Below are 19,266 nucleotides of genomic sequence, written 5' to 3' on the forward strand. Positions count from 1 at the left end.
AGGACATGGTCATTATGATGATGAAGATGATGAAGGACAGGGAGAGTACTATGATCATGAGTATGATGAGATTGGCATGTCCCAGCTTGGAGATGCACCCCAAGGAACTCAAGGCCCCTCCGGTTCTGGACGTCCACATAGGACGCTCAGACCAGTGGACAGGTACACTCTAGGTACCTATCTGTTTGGGAGGGGAAAGCGTTACGCTCGCCATCCACGTTAAGGTACAAGGAGCGATAAAAAATCCAAATACTTCATATGCTTTATTTTGTGCATGGACTATGTATGCATTGGACCTTGTACTATGTTTGGACTATGTTTGTTGATTGATGAAGCATATGTATGGACTATGTTGGATGTTGAATGTGTTGGACTATGTTGGATGCTTAATGTGTTGGACCTTTTGTATGTACGGATGTTGAATGAATGTGTCTGTCGGTGTGGTCATGTGTTATGTGAATGTGTGGAACGTCACCATGTTTCATGTTTCCAGCTATTAAGGGCCTCCGTCGCAACTCACAAGGAAGAAGGGGTGTCATCATCCCCATCCTCCATGTTACGATCAACCTCTGTTGGATCCACGGTGACATGGCAAGCACGCAAAGGGGACGAAGCGGCTTAGGAGAGTCGGGGAGCTAGCGAGCTCAGGTCCGTTGTTGGCACAAGGTCATCGTCGGCTGATTAGAGTAGTGGGCAATAGTGAAGCAAATCAAAGAAGAGATGATATATTTTGGTGAACCCAGGGGCTCGGCATTTAGTCATTTGATGCCGACCCCTGGTACATACTGGAAAACATTTCATCGAAGCGCCGAGGTGCCCAACCTCGGCGTTTAGTCATTTCACGCCGACCCCTGGTACATACTGGAAACCCTTGCATCGAAGCGCCGAGGTGCCCAAGCTCGGCGTGTGGTAAATTGACGCCGAGCCATGAACCTCAGTGTGTTACGACTAAGCGCCAAGGTTCGGCCCAAACCGGGCCACGGCCGTTGCCAAACCCTAGGGTTGGCGTGGGCCGACTCGACGCCGAGCCTCAGCCCAACTCGTAAACGGCCGAGCCAAACCCTAGGGTCGGCGTGGGACGACTCAACGCCGAGCCTCAGCCCACCTCACACACGGCCGAGCCAAACCCTAGGGTCGGCGTGGGCCGACTCAACGCCGAGCCTCAGCCCAACACGTAAACGCCGACCCAAACCATTTGGTATATGTTGCGATCCTATTTGCATGATTCAAATGAAAAATCTTTCTCAACGATTCCTCTTCGACTAACACGAGTTATACTAATAAGAGTAGACAAGTTATATTTATGTTTGTATGTTTGTTCCTGCAGGAAAAACCGATTGTTGGTTCGATTTCAATCCCCTATTTTTAGAGAGACTCAAATCTTTTTTTCAGTTTGGGAATCAACCATAGTACATGAAACTTAGAGGTAGGTAAACTGCAATTTATGAAATAGCGGAGGCACAACGATTACACTCACATCAAAAGTAACAATGGCATGTCGCAAACTAAACCTAGCATGCCTTAGGGGATTGAAAGAAACAAGTGATACAGACATTGCAAAGGGTACACACTCACATAAAAACTAACAATGGCATGTTGCAAACTAAACCTAGCATGCCTTACGAGATTGAAAAGAACAACTCATACAAACATTCCACATTCGGATTGACTAACAAATGTTGGTCCTAATAATGCTCCCACATATTGAACTAAGTTGCGCCTTCCCCATAGTATCCTCCAGTTGACGGAGGCGGTGGTGGTGGCGGTGGCGGTGGCGGTGGAGAAGGAGGTCCGTCCTTCTTATGGTACGGGCACTCGCAGTACGGATTATTGCATAGTGCCTCCTCTGCATCATTGCTGTTGTCGTCGTCCGACTTGTCCCTGTTACCACTTCCAGGGCCATACTCTAGGTCAAAGATGCGTCCCTGTAGATATGTGATGTACTGTTGATGGGGATAGATAGGAGGAGGGTCAACCCATCTAGTGAAGCCACAGTTATCTGGACAGCTTGAATCCTGAAAACCCATCTACCAATAAGTACTACTAGAAACCAAATGCAAATCTAAAAAAGGAGAGAGTTCAAAGGCAATACAAATCCTCGCGGGCATCTAAAGAAACGACGGCCTCCACCGTCACAGTCGTTGTACATCTGCACAACGCAATCCAAACCGTGGCGGCATTTTGGCCAATCTTCAATGCGCTTCTCGTATGATCTAAGAGGTCTCTCACGGGTGAAGTCACTCTTCCTCTCCAAAGGAAATTCCTCTATTGCTTCTTCAAAAGAATCAGGACCCAGAGAACCCTCCCACACAATCGGAGGTCCCTTCCTCACCCTCTTTCCTCTCCCTCCGCCGAAACCCTTTCCACTCGAGGAACCTCCGCTCGACATTTGCTAAAACTAAACCAGAAAACAAGTTGTGTGGATGTGGAGCAAGACATGGAGCACTATATATAGAGATGAAGGCAGGTTCACCATGAATGCTACTTGACAAAAAACATGTGTGCGTACTCATTTATTGAATCTGAAAAGGCTAGATGCTTCATCTGAAAAGCCTACAACCATGACTGGTCATTTCATCTGAAAAGGCTACACCTGTGTTTTGTCACTTCATCTAAATGCAGTACATCACTCTGATATTAATTCATTGCGTATACGGATACAACAGTAAACGAATCTAGGCTTTTCAGTGAGTTTTCAAATAGACTTGTAGCCCTTTCAGTGACTGCAACAGTACTTGTAGCCCTTTCAGTGACTGCAACAACACAAGTAGTCTTTTCAGTGATACAAACAGTACCACTACAGTCTTAGGATAGTTAACGAAGTACAGGGCATAAGACCATCTGAAATAAAATCATAGTGCATTACAACATAATAAAAAAAGTCCAGGGAATAAGTTCATCTGAAATAAAAGCAGAGTGCATTACAACATAGTAAAAAAAGTCCAGGGCTACACGACATCGCTCGTGAATAAACCAAATACCTACTGAGTGCAACGAGGCCACTTTCCCTTCCTCTCGGCATCGGGATTCTCCTCCATCGCTGCCTTCGCTCGGCGCACACGCTCAAGCTTCTTCTCCCTCTCCGCCCTGTACGCAGCAACACGCCTCCTTTCCTCCTCTTCCTTATGCTCCTTTTCTATAGCCTACAGTCTGCGTCTCTGCTCAAACCTCTCCTTAACCTCCGCATCCCACTCCTTCAGGCCTTCTAGACGCTGCTTGTCCGACTCCTTGATCTCAGTGTCAATCCACTGCTCAAAGTCACACAGTGGTGGAACGGTCTGCAAGAAAAACAAATTGTTACAAAACAAATAAATAAGCAATACTTAATATCACAAGAAAATTAATTAACACAATAAAAATTCCTCACAAACGATGCACGGCGCTGTTGCTTTGTAGGTTCCCATGCATAATTGGGACACATCCAGTACCTCTGCCTATATGTTTCCTCATCTTCAGAGATGTCTATCTTGCAAGGATCACCACAAAAGCACATTGGTCGAGGAACACCTTCAGGGAGAGGCTTTAGGTCGTAGGGATTTGCCCTCTGGCGACCATAGCTACAATTGAAAGAATTTAGTCATATTAACGGAGAACCAAACCTAAACCTAGGGTTTTCTATTTGTTGCACAGATAATGAATAAACATTGGGATTACCTTGGAATACGAGCTTTACCACGCCTTGGCATCCTAACATTACGTAGAAAAAAAATCAATCCAAAGTACCTTGCAACAAATGTAAAGGTACTAATACTACATCACCATACCTCCCAAATAAGCTTTTCATTACAAACCCTAAACAAATTTGAATCCCAACAAACACAAAATTTAACTCAATGATTATAAACCATAACATATACAACAACAACAACACCAACAACCATACATTTGGGTCATTCAATCATTTGAACCACCATACATTGCACGAATGACATGAACATGAACCAAACCTATAATGCCAAGTTCAAAAACAAACGAATCTAAATGGATGAATTGAAAGAGGGGAAAGAGGAGTACCTTGGCAAAACGCCTTGGTCATAACAAATTGAAATGTAATGACCAACAAATAAATAAAATACATAGTAACCCTAATGACCAACAAATAACTAACCCTAATGACACCTACAATAAACAAATAACCCTAATGACCAAAATAACTAGAAACCAAACTAACCTAACATGTTCATCACATAAAACAGTTAAACAACAATGCACTCAATCATCCTAAGCCATACATTTTGCAAATGCAAACACAAATATACCAAATCACCAAACAACCATGATTCCAAATGATTAGGGACAATGTAAGCACATCTACGCGGATAGAATGGAGAGGGGAGGGACCATTACCTCGAGGAAGCTTCGGGCGACAAGATCCGGGCACCGGGGGTCGATTTTGGAGGTTAGAGTTTCGTGGGGGCCGTGGGGGATTTGGGAGCCGTGGGGGAATGGAGGAGGGGAGGGAAGAAGAAGAAGGGGCCTCGGCGCGGCCTAAAGGGTCCAGACCTCGGCGTTGAGTCGGGTCACGCCGAGGTCTGGAGGCTCGGCGTTAAGTGACCCAACGCCGAGCTTCTGGGCCACCGTGCTTTGTTGGGCCGCCTGGGCCGCGCTCCGGATGGGGCCAGAGCTCGGCGCGCAGTCCAACCGCGCCGAGGTTGGGGACTTGGCGTCGGCTGACACGACGCCGACGTCTCGGACCCACGCGCCAACGTGTCGACAACGACCCCGGTCGTCCGTGACGTGGCAATACCTCGGTGTCGAGTGACACGACGCCGAGCCTCATATCTCGGCGTCATGTGCTAAGACGCCTAAAAATGGTCTATTTTCAGAAAATGTTTTGGCGTTGGTATTTTTCTAAAAATTGTTTTCAAAAGAGACCAAAATACGAAAATTTCACTTGCACAATGACTAGAAGCACTGGCTGGGGTGGAGAGGGTAACGAGCTGAGAGGGGCACCTGGAGCTCGGTCGCCCGGGATCACGACCATACTGAAACTGCTCACCATAAATCTGATATGCATGGAGGAACCATCGCCCGCGTCGTAGTGTTCGGATCGGGGGAACGCCGCTGAGGACAGCAAGGTCTAGGAACTGCCAATCTTGCACAGTTGCACGGCGTGCCCTCGCGAAACAACGGTGCCAAAGGTGATGCATGAGGTGAGCAGCGACAGCGAGGGCCTGCGGCGCGGCATGGAGAAGATAATGAAAGGGGAGCTTGGCTTAGGCCTTAGGGTGGTGGTGGGGAGTTGTCCTGAGCAAATCTTGGTTTTCTTTGTTTTGATTTATCCCTTGCTTTGCTTGGTCCTGTTTTTCAATGGATGCTGCATGCGAGGGAGAGCAAAGAAGATACCAAACCGTAGAAGTGCACCCTCCCTTCTGAAACCTTTACGTCGTACGAATCAGCATCCATTAGTCGCTTCCTAGGACCACTATTACATTCCTTTCCCTATGCGCCACTTCATTCCTCTTGTACGAATCAGTATGGAGGGAGTATATATCAATACATTTTAGTTAACCTAGTACACATCATTATATCAGCTAGCTCTAGCAAGTGCTGCTTCTTGTTTGGGTAGAAGTCGAACCGGAATGTCATCCTTCAATGATGATGAACCTCCTCCTGAAAATCCATCAGCAGGTCCCACTACAAGTTTGCTCAATTCTTATATAAAAGATATGGAACACCAGTTCATTCACTCAGATGATATTTATTTATGCAGGTGCAGCAGGGCCAAGGCTGAGCATGAACGCCGAAAGGGTTCGGCTGGTGGCCTACTGCAACGACAAGGCGCCACTGGAGGAGAACAGGCAGCAGGTGCTGCTGCAGCTCACCGACACATCTTCCGCTGCCGAGCGATCCGGGCTGGACCTAGTGGCTGTCCTGGACGTCAGCGGAAGCATGCGCCGGCACGGGAAGCTCGACAAGCTGAAGACGGCCATGAAGTTCGTCATCAGCAAGCTCGGCCCCTTGGACCGCCTCTCCATCGTCTCCTTCTCCGACGCCGCCACTAGGCTGTGCGAGTTGCGATCCATAACGGACGCCGCCAAGGAAGAACTGAAGGACATGGTCCAAAATGGTCTGGTGGCCGACGGATTGACCAACATGCACGCCGGCCTCGACACCGGGCTCGAGGTCCTCAACGGCCGCCAGCAGAAAACCGGCCGCGTGGGCAGCGTCCTCTTCATGTCCGATGGCAGGCCGAAAGGCGACTATCCCGATGTTATGGCTCTCAGTATCGGCGCCGTGGCTGTGTACACGTTCGGTTTCGGTGCAGGCCAGCACGACAAGGAGCGGTCGACGGCGGTGCTGGAGGCCATCGCGGGCAACAGCCTCGGAGGAACCTTCTACAACGTCGACGACGAGGAGAACCTGAGCGAGCACTTCTCGGCGCTCCTGGCTGGCCTCCTCACCGTCGTGGTCCAGGACCTGAAGCTCACCGTCTGGGAACAGCCAGGCCATTCTAAGATACTGGACAAGGACAAGGTGGACGCCGGCAGCTACCCGACGAAGGCGGGCAGCGACGCCGGCTCGTTCGTCGTCGACTTTGGTTATCTCTACGGCGGTGAAGTGCGCAACGTAATGGTCGACCTCGTCCTCCCGGCCATCGGCAGGGCGTATCGGGTGCCAGTGCTCACCGCCCACTGCACCTACATGTGTGTTACATGATATCCCCATTGCGTACATTACTTATGAGACTTTTCCCTGTGTGCCATTATAAAAGATCGTAATCCCCTCTGTGCCCCTGGAAAAATTCAGCGGTCTTCAGCGTCACTACTTCAACTTTTTCGGGTCCTCCATGCCACTTCCGTCAGTTCAGGCTCTAACGCCGTCAAACTACAGGTGTGAAAAGACGAAAATGCCCTTAAGTTCAAATATGTTATTAATTTTTTTTGAGCATATTAACGACTTCAAATGAAAAAACTCAAAACTAGAAAGTTGTAGATCTCGTCGAGATCTATAATTTTCATATAAAAATTATTTTCATTTAATTCCGTAAAAAAAATATGATTTGATATGATTAATATATCTTAGAAAAATCATCATAGTTTTTTTGCGAAATTAAATGAAAATAATTTTTATATGAAAATTATAGATCTCGACGAGATCTACAACTTTCTAGTTTTGAGTTTTTTCATTTGAAGTCGTTAAGATGCTCAAAAAAATTAATAACATATTTGAACTTAAGGGCATTTTCGTCTTTTCACACCTGCAGTTTGACGGCGTTAGAGCCTGAACTGACGGAAGTGGCATGGAGGACCCGAAAAAGTTAGAGTAGTGGCGCTGAAGACCGCTGAATTTTTTCAGGGGCACACAGGGGATTGCGATCTTTTATAATGGCACACAGGGAAAAGTCTCATTACTTATCTTTATTTATGCTAGTCCATCAACTCGGGCTGTCGCACAAGCTACACAATTTTAAGAGACAGAAGCATTAAATACAGTTTAAAACCACTGATAAATAAAAGTTACTTATATTAAATGACATGTTTTTTTTCCTCTTTTGTTCATTTTCTAACACAACAGTTATATTATATACTGTGATAAACTTATCATTTACTTACTTATGTGTTCTTTCATCCGTATCTATGGTTTTTTCTTTACATGATACTTCTGTGTATCTTCGATACATTTAGTTGAAAACTAAACCTAACTATGGTGTCTCTTGCTGCGGTCCATGTCTTTATGAATCTATTTTTTTATTTTATTCTTATTATTAGTTGCTACAGATTTTTATCCTCAAATTAAGTTAAAGCTTTTATGCTTGTTGTATCCTTTTATTAACTCTCCTTTGATACTTCTTAAAAATAAGGATTTAGGTCATAATAAACTACACTATTAAGTCCCTATGATAATGGCATAAATAAACGTTCAAAACCTGCACCATGTTGCTTAACATCGATGGCAGAGTTTAAAGTAAGATCTACTACGAGACAACAATGCAAACCTCAAGAGGATATTGATATGTAAGATATTAATATTTAAGCCTTACGATGACTATTAACTAAATGAATCTAAAAAAGCCATGAAGATATTTTAGTTAATATGTATTAATACATCTAAATCATAGCTTATGTAAATTATATATCATGTTTATTTATATATTTTTTAAATATTTTGTTAGTATCATTAGTAAATGAGTCGTTAAGGAAATATTTTCTGATTGTTGAAACATAACTTAAATATATTTACATTAATGCATATGATCTGCACGATGGCATATTTAAGGGGTTATGTAGGTTATCAATCATAATAGCAAGATGGTAATTAGATGTGATTTAGGTTTACTTGGATCATGTTTTTTAATGGCACATAGATGGATAATTTATTTATAGATTTATGGTTTCTTTATGTTGTTTTAGAAATAGGCGGAGGTGGGAAATTATTTAGAAAATAAAAATAGATTTAGTGGGAATTATTATAAATGGTTTTAGAGTCTACAGAATTGGTGGTTAGAAGTTTCTAATTTTTGTGAGAATTTCTATGTTTTATTTTTTTTCTAGCAGATTTCGTTACGATTAACCTGCAAGCTCCTTTCAGCTCTTTTATTTAGAATATTCCGGATTTATCTTTTTTAATCATGATATTTATTTAGTGGACACCTAAGTTTATGTTATATAAGGTCTTATTTCATTCCTTTCCACGTCATGAATTTATATTTTAACTTAAAACTTAAATCTAGTTGTAGCAATTTGAAACCACATGTTAAGTTGAAACTATAGTGTTTATTGTATCTTTTATTCCTAATTTATATTTTTAATTTTATTAAAATAAGATTCTAGGTCTTCGGCTAGCCTCTTATTTCTTGTAGCCCCATTCGGCTTGCTGAAACTTGGCTGAAAGTGGCTGAAAAATACTATTCTGGCTGAAATGTTGTGAGAGAAAAATACTGTTCCAGCTGAAAAAAGAAGCCGAACAAGCCGAATATAAGGTAAGCCGAACGGGGCCTATAAATAGTCCTTTTAGCTTGCCCCACAACACTCAAGATGTTGAATTTGTTATATCAACAAACTATATATGTAGTAGTAGTATTTTATAAAACATAGATCTCTCAAAATTTAATTACCAATATTGATATGACATAAATTTTCAGTCAAATGTATAACCTTATTTAAAATAACAACTTAAGGAATTTATTATTATGGAATATTAATATAACTTAATGTCGATTGTCAATGTCATTGCTACGGGTTTTGTTAATAGAACATTTTTCCTCATTCATTAAGCTATCAAAATAAATATTTATTCTGAAGTATAGATGTTTGCTTGGTCTATGTTGTGAAACACATCATTATGTTTACTTGGTCTATGTTGTGCTAAAAGTGTGTAATTTAGAAATATATAATGTACTTTTATAGTTGTTAAATTAGTTTTTTTATAATAGTCTTATATTAGTATTTACATGTTGATTTGAGGGATGCTTTTTTATTTTTTGTAATGGACGATGTGGATAATTTGGATATAAATTAAAAGATGTTAATTTATATTATTTTTTTTGTAATGATATATATGGGTAATTTCAATGCGATCTAAGCGATAATTTACTTTAACTTTCATAATGTCATACGTAGCTGATTTAGAAATTGAAGGAGTTATTTTAAACGATCTTTTAGAATGGCAGAGGTGAGTAATTTATATACAAATTTAGTAGTTTCTTTGTGTTATCTTTCATAATAGCAAAACTAAGTAATTTAGATATAAATTTAGGGGGTTACTTTAAATTATTTTTTATAATGACATAGGTGGGTAATTTGGATGTAACTTTTGAAGATTTCTTTATTCATTTTTCATAATAGTAATTGTGGGTAATTTTTTATATATAAGAGAATAGATCTAGTGGCTATCATTAGAGATGGTCTTTAGGTCTACCAAATGAAGGGCCGGATGTTTCTGATTTTTGTAAGAATTTTTAGAATTTTTTTTAATGTGTGCGGAGTAAAATAATGTGGAACCTTCAATTAGGAAAAGATCCACAGCCATTGGAGATGATGATTAGCGTCTATAATTTAAACACCGAATAGTTTTTATTATTATGGCAATTTCTAGGATTTATGTTTTTTTAGCATGTCTAGTGAGAATTATTGTGGAGACTTGATTGGAGCCTTTAGTTAATATAAGAGTAAGATAAGATAATATAAGATATTTTTACTCGATATATGTCTTTTTCATTTATATATGCATAGTTTTACCACTATTATAATAAATGAAAAAAAAACTGACGCCATACCAATACATTCACGTGCCTTTTCAGCATCAAAGGAAGAAAGTTCTACTCTCCTCGTGATCGTTACTTGAGTTGCTCTATAAGCCGCACAGGATCAGCCAGAGCGGGCGCCATGGAACCGGAGGAGGTGAAGGTCGAGCTGATCCGCCGCCGTCACGCGAACAAGTCAGGGGAGGCCATAGCAACGAACGGCGCCCGCGGCAAGCTCGTGGAGGCCGACACGGCGTTGCGCGCAGAGCGGTCCAGGCACCCCTTGATCGACCTGCTCAAGGCCGAGCTCGCCAAGCTCCTCACGCTCACCACGTGGGTGAAGCTCGTCGCCTCCCTCCGGGCATCCAAGAGGTCGCACGACTTCCAGCGCTTCGCGTCGAGGGGCGACGTCGGCGTCACCATCTACCAACCGAGGCGCATGAATGATTACGTGGACCAGGCCAGGAAGTTCGACCAGGACCCCAGCAGGCCGCCGCCGTCGGTGGAGGAGGAGAGCAGCATGGCGGAGGCGGATGATCGGCATCGGCGTCCCCAGGAGCAGCCGCGGCGGGCTTGGAGGGTCTGGGCAGGGTCGCCGCGTGAGCACAGCAGCTCCGGGTGGGCGTGGGCGACGGTCCTCCTGTGCACGGCGCTGGCCGTCGGAGTCATCCTGGCCGGCGTGGCGGTGTTCGCCGTGTACCTCATCTACAGGCCCAGCATGCCGTACCTGACCGTCTCCGACGCGCGCCTGGAGCGGCTCGAGTACGGCCAGGATGGTGCCATCGACTACCTGCAGGCGTCCATCACCGTCGTGGCTGTGAACAACAACTCCAAGGCCGACGCGTCCTTCTCCAGCATGGACCTCGTCGTCGGGTTCCAAGGCGCCGACGTGGCACTGCTGCGGGCGCAGCCGTTCGTGGTGCCGCGAGAGAGCTCACTGCCGCTGCCGTACCATGTCGTGTCGGCGGGGCGGGCGCTGGACGCCGCCGGGACGGAGGCAATGGATAAGGCGCTCAAGGCAGGCGTGGTGCCGTTCGACCTGTTTGGCAAGGCGCGCACACGGTGGAAGGTGGGCGTCTTTGCCAACCTCCGGTTCTGGACGCGCATCTCGTGCCGCCTCCGCTTCTTCTTCCCCGGTAACGGCACCGTCATGCCAACCGACCGGGACAAATGCCGCTCAAGGTAGGCGTAACTGTTTCAGTAGTGTTGTTGTTCGATCAACCCTTGCATGATCTTGTATGGGTTTAGTATAATATAATTTTAGGTGGTATAATTCTTTAAATGCCCTGTTCGTTTAGCTGATAAGTCATGACTGAAAGTATCGGCTGATTTGTTGTGAGAGAAAAATACTGTTCGTTAGCTGAAAAAGTACGGCTTATAAGCTAAGCGAACAGGGCAAAAATACATAATTGATGTTGCATGGAACAAATTGCTTATATATTCAATGCTAGCATTTCTCTATTGAGCATCCATAGCCTGATTGGCACAGTGGTGAAAGCTTGAGATCCTCAACTTTAGGAGAGAGGAGCGAAGCATCATTTCTTTTTTGCTACTACAGTCGGTCCGTGCTCTAAACTAAACTAGGTAGGCTCCAAATCATTTACCCCTAAGCTTGCCACACTTCTACAGAACAGACAATCACCATCGGACCGTCACTGCTAGTTATGCTGGAGCCGAGAGTGATTACACTTCGCTGCCAGGTTGTTAGGCTAAGATTCGGTTAATAATTGGGTTTAAACTGGTAGTGATTCCGATATCTGCTATGGGTTTCTAGTGAACTTTTATTTTGTGCTCCGTTTACCATCAACCAGTTGCGGTATAGTTGATTGTGTCAAATCAGCATGCTATTCAACCATGTGACAAGATAAGAACAACCATACCATACCTTACTGTAAAAAAGTCAAATGACTTGTGGACCGAGGCATATAGTATGTTTATTTTAAAACAGTGGATGACATGTGGACCACGGCTATTTTGCTCAAAATGCTGTTCTCTAAAATTGTTGTCTAGGTCTATTTATTTACAATCTAACTATCTTGTAAAAAAGGTGTTGAAATGTAATTGTTGTCCCAGATGATTAAAAAAGGACGAATACATTTTGGTTATGCATCTATCAAGAAAGGTGTTCAAACACTAAATAATTAATCCTAAATGAATCCAAACATTCAATATCTATACCGTATCCAAATCTGAATTCTCAAAGTCAGAAATCCAATAATAATATGGGATGGATATCAATATCTGACGTATTGGATGCTATGCTTATCCAAGCTTTGAGCATCTCATGTAACATGTCTTGAACAGAAATGAACCGTGTGGCTGTTGTTCTTGATCTATTACACGCTCAATCCAAAAAAGAATGTACATCTTAGTTTTTGAGAAATTAAGCTTTTAAAATTTGATCAAAACTGTAAGATGTTTTGACATTTTAGATGGATCACTTTTGCTGTGCACTTAGATATATACTATCCCTAGATACACAATAAAAGCAGTGTATCTTCGTTCAAAAATAAAAGCAGTGTATTTTGAAAAGCCAAAACAACTTACTCGTTGGAATGGATCGGAGGGAATAATATATATGATGTGTAATATGGATTACTCCATCTATTCCAAATTATTAGTTGTTTTGGATTTTTTAGGTACATTGTTTTTGTTATGCATATAGACATAGACTACATCAACATACATAATAAAAGCTTTTGTATCTAGAAAAGCCAGACTACTTATAATTTGGAATGGATGGAGTATTAATTAGTTGAATAGTACAATATGTTTTAATTTGGGTCGTCTGCACTGACATGCATGCGAAGTTGTGTGTCGTCGGTGGCAGCAGCACCAGAGCTGCAGCGGTGTCGACGTTATTATCATATTATCCATGGAGCTGTAGCGGGGCATGAAGGGCCCGCTTGCTTGCTAGCCACAACGCATGCAGCACGCCTAGCCTATGGCGATAAAAACGGACACCACGCCTGTGGCTAAAATCACTACTGCTAGCTAGTATAACAGGTTGTGGCGCGCCAAGCTATCCTAAAGAACCAAGCATCGTTCTGCTTTGATAGGGCGTGCCAGCCTTACTTGTGGCATGACCGGCAGTGGTGGGCAACCAAACATCGTTATGCCCGAAGTCTTAACTTCATCCATGCCACATCGAGCGCTAGGTCATGCACTAGTGCTGGTGTGATCCAGGCCAACGGCATTGGTGGGATGTTGCTAGCCTGGCTGGCTTGAACGTTCTAGCATCTGCTGTGAGCCCATGATCCTCGAGGGGTGCCCAAGACAAGGGTGACCCATGCATCAATGTAGGCTGTGACCATGGACATGGTCACCACGCCTACAGTAGTGTGTCGTCACCTCTTGACACGCCCCCCATTTATATTAAAGAAAAACTCTTGACACCTCTTGGCACCCCACATCATCATCATCTCTTGCATGCGGTATGCTGGTGCCGGTGCAAGTCTGTTCTCGTCGAAGATGACGTCCATAGAGATGTGCAGATGCCCAATGGCAAAGTTGAACATGCTGGCTCGTAGCCCAGGATGACCATTGACACACTCCCATCATTTAACTTGGATATACATTCATAGATGCGGCCTGATATTCTTGTCATATACAATTAAACCGAACTTGTTCAGGAAGTGTAGTGCCATTGGCATGCCATTCATGCCAGACCTCAAACGGTGTCATGCCATCTGATCTACACTACTACTGTCAGGATTTGTAGGGGCAGCTGATAAGGGTTTGTAGGAGCGATTTCCCTAGCTGCTCCTAAACAACCGTATTTACAAATTATTGATTTGTAGGGGCGGTTCCCAAGCCGCCCTACAAATTGATTTGTAGGGGCGGTTGGTGTTACGAGCCGCGCCCCTATAAAAGGATTTGCAGGGGCGGCCGATAACACCAGCCGCCTCTATAATTTAGATTTGTAGGGACGACTGTGACACCAACCGTCCCTATAGTTTTCATTTGTAGGGGCGGTTAAATATAGAACCGTCCCTACAGTCAACTTTTCGGTCAAAAAAAAATTTAATTTGAAAATTCAAATCCGACCAGAATATGAATTAGTTCACAAGAACCATAATAATTTAGATTACTTCATTACAAACTCATAATAATTCACGAGAACCACAATAATTTAAATTACTTTATTACAACACATAATAATTTAAATTAATTTGTTCATTACAAACCATAATAATTTAGATTAGTTCATTATTACAACCAACGGTATTTTATTTTCGTAGAACTTTCCAACGTCGTGCCACGTATTCGGAGAAGTGCAGATCATTCATTTTATATGTCAAAATGTCACTAATGTAGCGTAATGTATTTACTAGTGCACTCTCCCTTGCTTCACAAGATCATTCACAAGGTCTACTGACGACGATCAGCATTGGTCATGAACCTTCCCTCCTAGTCACAAGAATTTTTTCTTGGCTTCCCTTTGAAGTGAGAACGGGGCTACCATATTCCCATTTATAACGACCCAACTGATACATGGCCTGGTTTAAAGTGGCTTCAAAGCTACAACTTGCGTATGTTACGTCATTCTCCTGTATCTGCAAGTGTTGAGAAAAATGTGGTTATCAGAACCATGCATATATATAGACATAACAATTAATCTGGATATAAGTTATGAGACTGACCACATCATTTATGTTGTCCTCACCGAGCTGTGCACAAAACAGTCCAATATCGTGGTGGAGGCCCACATTCAAAGCAGCAATCATCGTGGAGGTGTATGTAGGAATATTGTACCCAATATTTTGAAGCGGCCTTAAACATGCTTGCACAACATATTTTTGTGCACTAATGTCATGAGGTTGACCGCTGCTCGTCCTATCGATGTATAAAATCATACGTTGTCGGTTACCCACCCTAGCGAGAATAGAAAAGCTAATTCGACATTGCTTGAGTCCACCATCTATAAGGAATGTACCAACATTGATGAAATCAACCCCAAAATTAGAGTGTCTCTCTAAACCATGGTATAGAATGAATTGTCTACATTTAAGAATTATATATATCAGAATAAAATATCTATAGAGGTGTCTTTAAAACATGTTACTTCCTATGCATGGATATGAGTAGTTTGCCCTCCCCAATGGTGGTCGGAAGCCCAGATCATATGCATAATTATTTGGCAGATCTGGCGAAGGGAGTTCGGCCATCTCTTCTTCTAAATTTATGTCAAGGAAAATAATTATAGTAGAGGAGGATAGGAGAGGAGAGGAGTAGAAGAAGTAGGAGTAGAGGACAGGAGAGGAGAAGAGTAGAAGTAGTAGGACTAGAAGGGGAGAGTCTACAAAGCAGCAGCTGCCTGCCAATGGAGAGTAGTAGTAGTAGTAGGACAGCAGCAACAACAGTAGTATTAATAGATGGAGTTGCATTACAACCAAAATATAGCAGTCAATATACAATTAGTGTTATCCAAACTAATAGGCCTCAGACAACATAATTAAATCATCATACAATTGTGTTATCCAACTACATCGAACATCTAATTGTGTCATCACAGGCCTAAGTATTGTAGTTGCAATGGCAGCTCATGGAAAGTCTCATCCAAAGTCCAAGCACCATCACCAACATACTGATAATCACCACATTTTCCAAGAACCAGTCTTACCACCCTAAGGGGGATGCTTTCACCACAATCAGCTGGGACCAGTTTTGGGGAGGTAAGACGGGCTTCAGGGATATCTTTATTCTGATTTCAACAGTCTTTATCTTGATAGTTCCCCCGTTTCTGTGATCATCAGCCTTAACGATGCAGTTGGAGTCTCTCCAACTCACGGCAAACATGGCTGTGGATGCCGTCAATGCCCGCGGCTCCCTCATCGATGCTCGCCTCCACGATGTTCGGGCCCGCATTCAGGAGATCGCCCTCCACGACGTTCGTCATGGCGCGGCGGTGGCGCTGACCGCGGTGCAAGTTCAGACCGGGCACGAGCTCCATGCCATGGAAACTGGTTTCCCAATGGGCGATGGCCCTGAAGAACATGAAGACTTGCTCGAAGAGTTCGTTATGGCAGCGGAGGCCAAAGTGGACATCACATCCGCCCAAGATGTGGCGAACAAGGTCTTCGATTAGTTTGTATTTAGGATAAATCAATGAATGAAGAATCCTGTTCTTTCATGATTGTGTTTCAATGCAATGCCTTCATGTATGACTATGAATGTTTCTTGCTCTTTTTGTTTTTTGCTCTATAGGCGATACATATCGGCTATTACTGTCTTTGAAGATGTTTACTTTTTTGAACTAGAGGCGATATCCTCCTAGTATCGGCTATTAGAGCCGAGAATGAATCGGCTACCAAGTGTTGTTCAGATGCTAGGATAACGCCCTGCAGAACTTTCAATATAAAAGGTCAGACGAGTAATCATCCTAGGTCAAGCGTCCTATTAAGCGAAATAGAACTTCTCTTAAAAAATCCAATAACTCTGAATCGCACTCACACTTTAACTCAGCCTTCACATACGTCGGCCTAAACCCATCTCCAAGACTTAATACTCATTTTTTCTTTGATCCAACGGCCGACGTGAAGCTGTGACTTTTCTACTAAAACAAACTCTCAGAGCCGATCGCCTGCATTGGTTGTTGGCTTTTATTGCTGATTTTAATAAAGCCTCCTTCCCATGTCTTGCTAGAGAAACATTCGAAATCTCCTAGTTCCCAAAAGACTGGATCGGCTGTCGCAATACTTATAGACTCATCAGCGCGAACCACCTCAACATCATCTCCATGGCATTGAATCAAACACTGATGCATGGTCGATGGCACATAACAGTTTGCGTGAATCCAGTCATGACCGAGGAGTAAACTGTATGATCCTTTTCCATCGATGACAAAGAACGTGGTGAGCAGAGTTTTACTCCCGATTGTCAGTTCGACGTTCATTGCCCCCCAGGTCTTAGACGTATTACCTCCGAAGTCTCTAAGCATCATGTCGGTTTCAAGCAAATCTCCTGGTCCCTTGCCAAGCTTACAGAAAGTGGTGTATGGCATAAGGTTGATAGAAGCACCTCCATCTACCAACATTTTGTTCATCGGCTTTCCATCAACAAAACCTTTCATGTATAAAGCCTTTAAGTGCCGATGTTTGACTGGCTTATCAAATATTGCCTGTTGTACAACCGTCAACTTGGCAACTATTTTCTCATACTCCAATTCATCGAAATCTGAATAAATCTCTTGATCTACTGGAGCTCTGAATTCCGATGGCAACAGAAAAGCCATTTGGATATTAGCCGATGGTTGCCCTCTATCGGCTGTTTGCCTTGCACGCCATACTCGAAGTTTACCGGATACCTGAGCCTATTCCAACTCTTCATTCCTTAGGCGCTGCATCCTTCTCTTCTAGCTCCTTGTTAGTCCTCCAGGGCACCATTGGCCTTCCTGCCAAATGTATTCTTTCTTGTTGCTTCCTTCTTCATGATTAGCCCAGTCTTGGTCAACAACTCTTTTTCCCAGCCGATCATGAATACTTTTATTTTTTAAGCGCCGATCCATGTTATTATGATGATGTGAGTCCCGGACATGGATTGACCGGCGATTGATTTGAGATTGCCTAAACTCCCAATATCGATTGCTGCATTCTGGACAATCATGTATGGTAGACAATTTCAAACCTTCGTTCCAGCAATATCTGAAGAAAGGACAATTTCAGTGTGATTCGGCTTGCCTCCTTTCATACCTTTCTTCTTCCAGTTGATGCTGGTATTCTTGACCCTCTAACCATTGCTGATAATCCTTTTCCTTCTGCCACTGCCACTTATTCAACATGATCCGAGATGTAACTCATGGCTTCGTCGCTCCACTCTTTGATGTTTCCCCTTGCTCATATCGGCTCTTCTACTGATCATGACATCGTCTAATCTCTCTGCATTCATCAGCCGATATTTGCATCTTGGGATCAATTGTTCTAGCTTCTCTTGATTTGGCCGATGTTAGAACCTTAGTTTTTCCTTTCAATATCTCAACATCAACTATATTTTGATCTCCTGGGAAAGGATTATCATCTACTTTCATCTTCAGAGGCATATCAAACTTGAACCTCCCTTGCTGAATAGCCCTCTGTATATGCTGCCGGAAAATTCTGTACTCATTAGTGGAAAGAGAAGTAGCGTTATGGAATTTGCAGAACTTCTTGTTCTTCAACTGATCAGGGGGCAACATGACATGACCATTGGGCAACTTGATCTGCCCCTTCTCAAGCAAGAAATCAAAGAGCTTGTCCGATTTGGTAACATCAAAGTCATAACTCTCCTCAACTCCTCTTCCCCAAGGATTTGGCACCATCATTGTCTTCTTGCCCCAATTCCATTCAGCTGCAGCAACCTCTTCTTCTTCATCTTCATAGCCGTCATCGACTGAATATGGATCGTAAGCTTTGGCTACTATGGTGTTCTTCTAGAATTGGGTATCTCTGCATATACTCTGGAATTGGCTATTGAGAGCTGCTACCCATTGAGCCAATTGTCCCAAGTTGTCAAACTCTTGTTCTAGCAGCTTTTTTTCCACATTGGCAGCATTCCTTGGATGGCTAAAGCAGCTAGTTGGTCATCGACCAAGCTCAATGAGAAACACATATTCTTAGTCTCTTAGAATCTCTGAAGAAACTCAGTGCCCGATTCATTAGTCCTTTGTCTCATGGTTGTCAAATCGGTTATTTTCTTCTCTCCAGTCCTAGTGTAAAAATATGTATGAAACTTCTTCTTCAGGTCGGCCCAATTGGCAATGGAGTTGACTGGTAATGACGAGAACCAAGTGAAGGCCGGCCCTGATAGAGACAAGGAGAAGAAACGAACTCGATGGGCATCCTCAACTGATGCTTCGCCCAATTTGTAAGATACCGACTGACATGTTCTATTGTGCTTGTACCGTCTTGACTAGTGAACTTGGCGAACTCTGGGAGCCTATAATTTGTAGGAAGAGCAACCAAATCATACAATTCTGGATATGGGCGTTTGTATGAAAAAGTCATTCCTTTTGGCTTCAGACCGAACTGATTCTTCATCATCTCGGTCACCTTGAGCAGCAACTCGTCAGCCCGCAGATTTGGATTTCTCGATACTTGCTGACC

The 19,266-nt window shown here is 43.3% G+C and overlaps 2 protein-coding genes across 2 annotated transcripts; one reads left to right on the top strand and one right to left on the bottom strand.

Annotated features, from left to right (window-relative positions):
- Positions 1-2,987: 2,987 nt before the first annotated feature.
- Positions 2,988-4,299, bottom strand: LOC136485711 (uncharacterized). The gene is made up of 3 exons (XM_066482550.1): positions 3,655-4,299; positions 3,368-3,557; positions 2,988-3,278 (listed from the first exon to the last, which is right to left on the bottom strand). Exons 1-3 carry the CDS (start codon positions 3,684-3,686, stop codon positions 3,144-3,146), a joined length of 357 nt encoding a protein of 118 aa, XP_066338647.1. The 5' UTR covers positions 3,687-4,299; the 3' UTR covers positions 2,988-3,143.
- A 1,240-nt stretch (positions 4,300-5,539) lies between these two features.
- On the top strand, positions 5,540-11,372 carry LOC136489303 (uncharacterized). The gene is made up of 3 exons (XM_066485986.1): positions 5,540-5,631; positions 5,714-6,647; positions 10,244-11,372. The coding sequence occupies exons 1-3, from the start codon at positions 5,583-5,585 to the stop codon at positions 11,370-11,372; spliced, it is 2,112 nt and encodes a 703-aa protein (XP_066342083.1). The 5' UTR covers positions 5,540-5,582.
- The last annotated feature ends 7,894 nt before the right edge of the window (positions 11,373-19,266 follow it).

The sequence above is a fragment of the Miscanthus floridulus genome, chromosome 10 (assembly GCF_019320115.1).
Source record: "Miscanthus floridulus cultivar M001 chromosome 10, ASM1932011v1, whole genome shotgun sequence".
In the NCBI taxonomy this organism is placed as follows: Eukaryota; Viridiplantae; Streptophyta; class Magnoliopsida; order Poales; family Poaceae; genus Miscanthus; species Miscanthus floridulus.

Coding starts and splice junctions, on each gene's coding strand:
- LOC136485711 (XM_066482550.1), bottom strand. CDS start 3,686: ATGCCAAGGCGTGGTAAAGCTCGTATTCCAAG. Junction 3,558..3,654: donor GGTAAAGCTCGTATTCCAAG/GTAATCCCAATG, acceptor TTTCAATTGTAG/CTATGGTCGCCAGAGGGCAA. Junction 3,279..3,367: donor AACAGCGCCGTGCATCGTTT/GTGAGGAATTTT, acceptor TTTTTCTTGCAG/ACCGTTCCACCACTGTGTGA.
- LOC136489303 (XM_066485986.1), top strand. CDS start 5,583: ATGTCATCCTTCAATGATGATGAACCTCCTCCTGAAAATCCATCAGCA. Junction 5,632..5,713: donor TCCTGAAAATCCATCAGCAG/GTCCCACTACAA, acceptor TTATTTATGCAG/GTGCAGCAGGGCCAAGGCTG. Junction 6,648..10,243: donor ACCGCCCACTGCACCTACAT/GTGTGTTACATG, acceptor GTGCCTTTTCAG/CATCAAAGGAAGAAAGTTCT.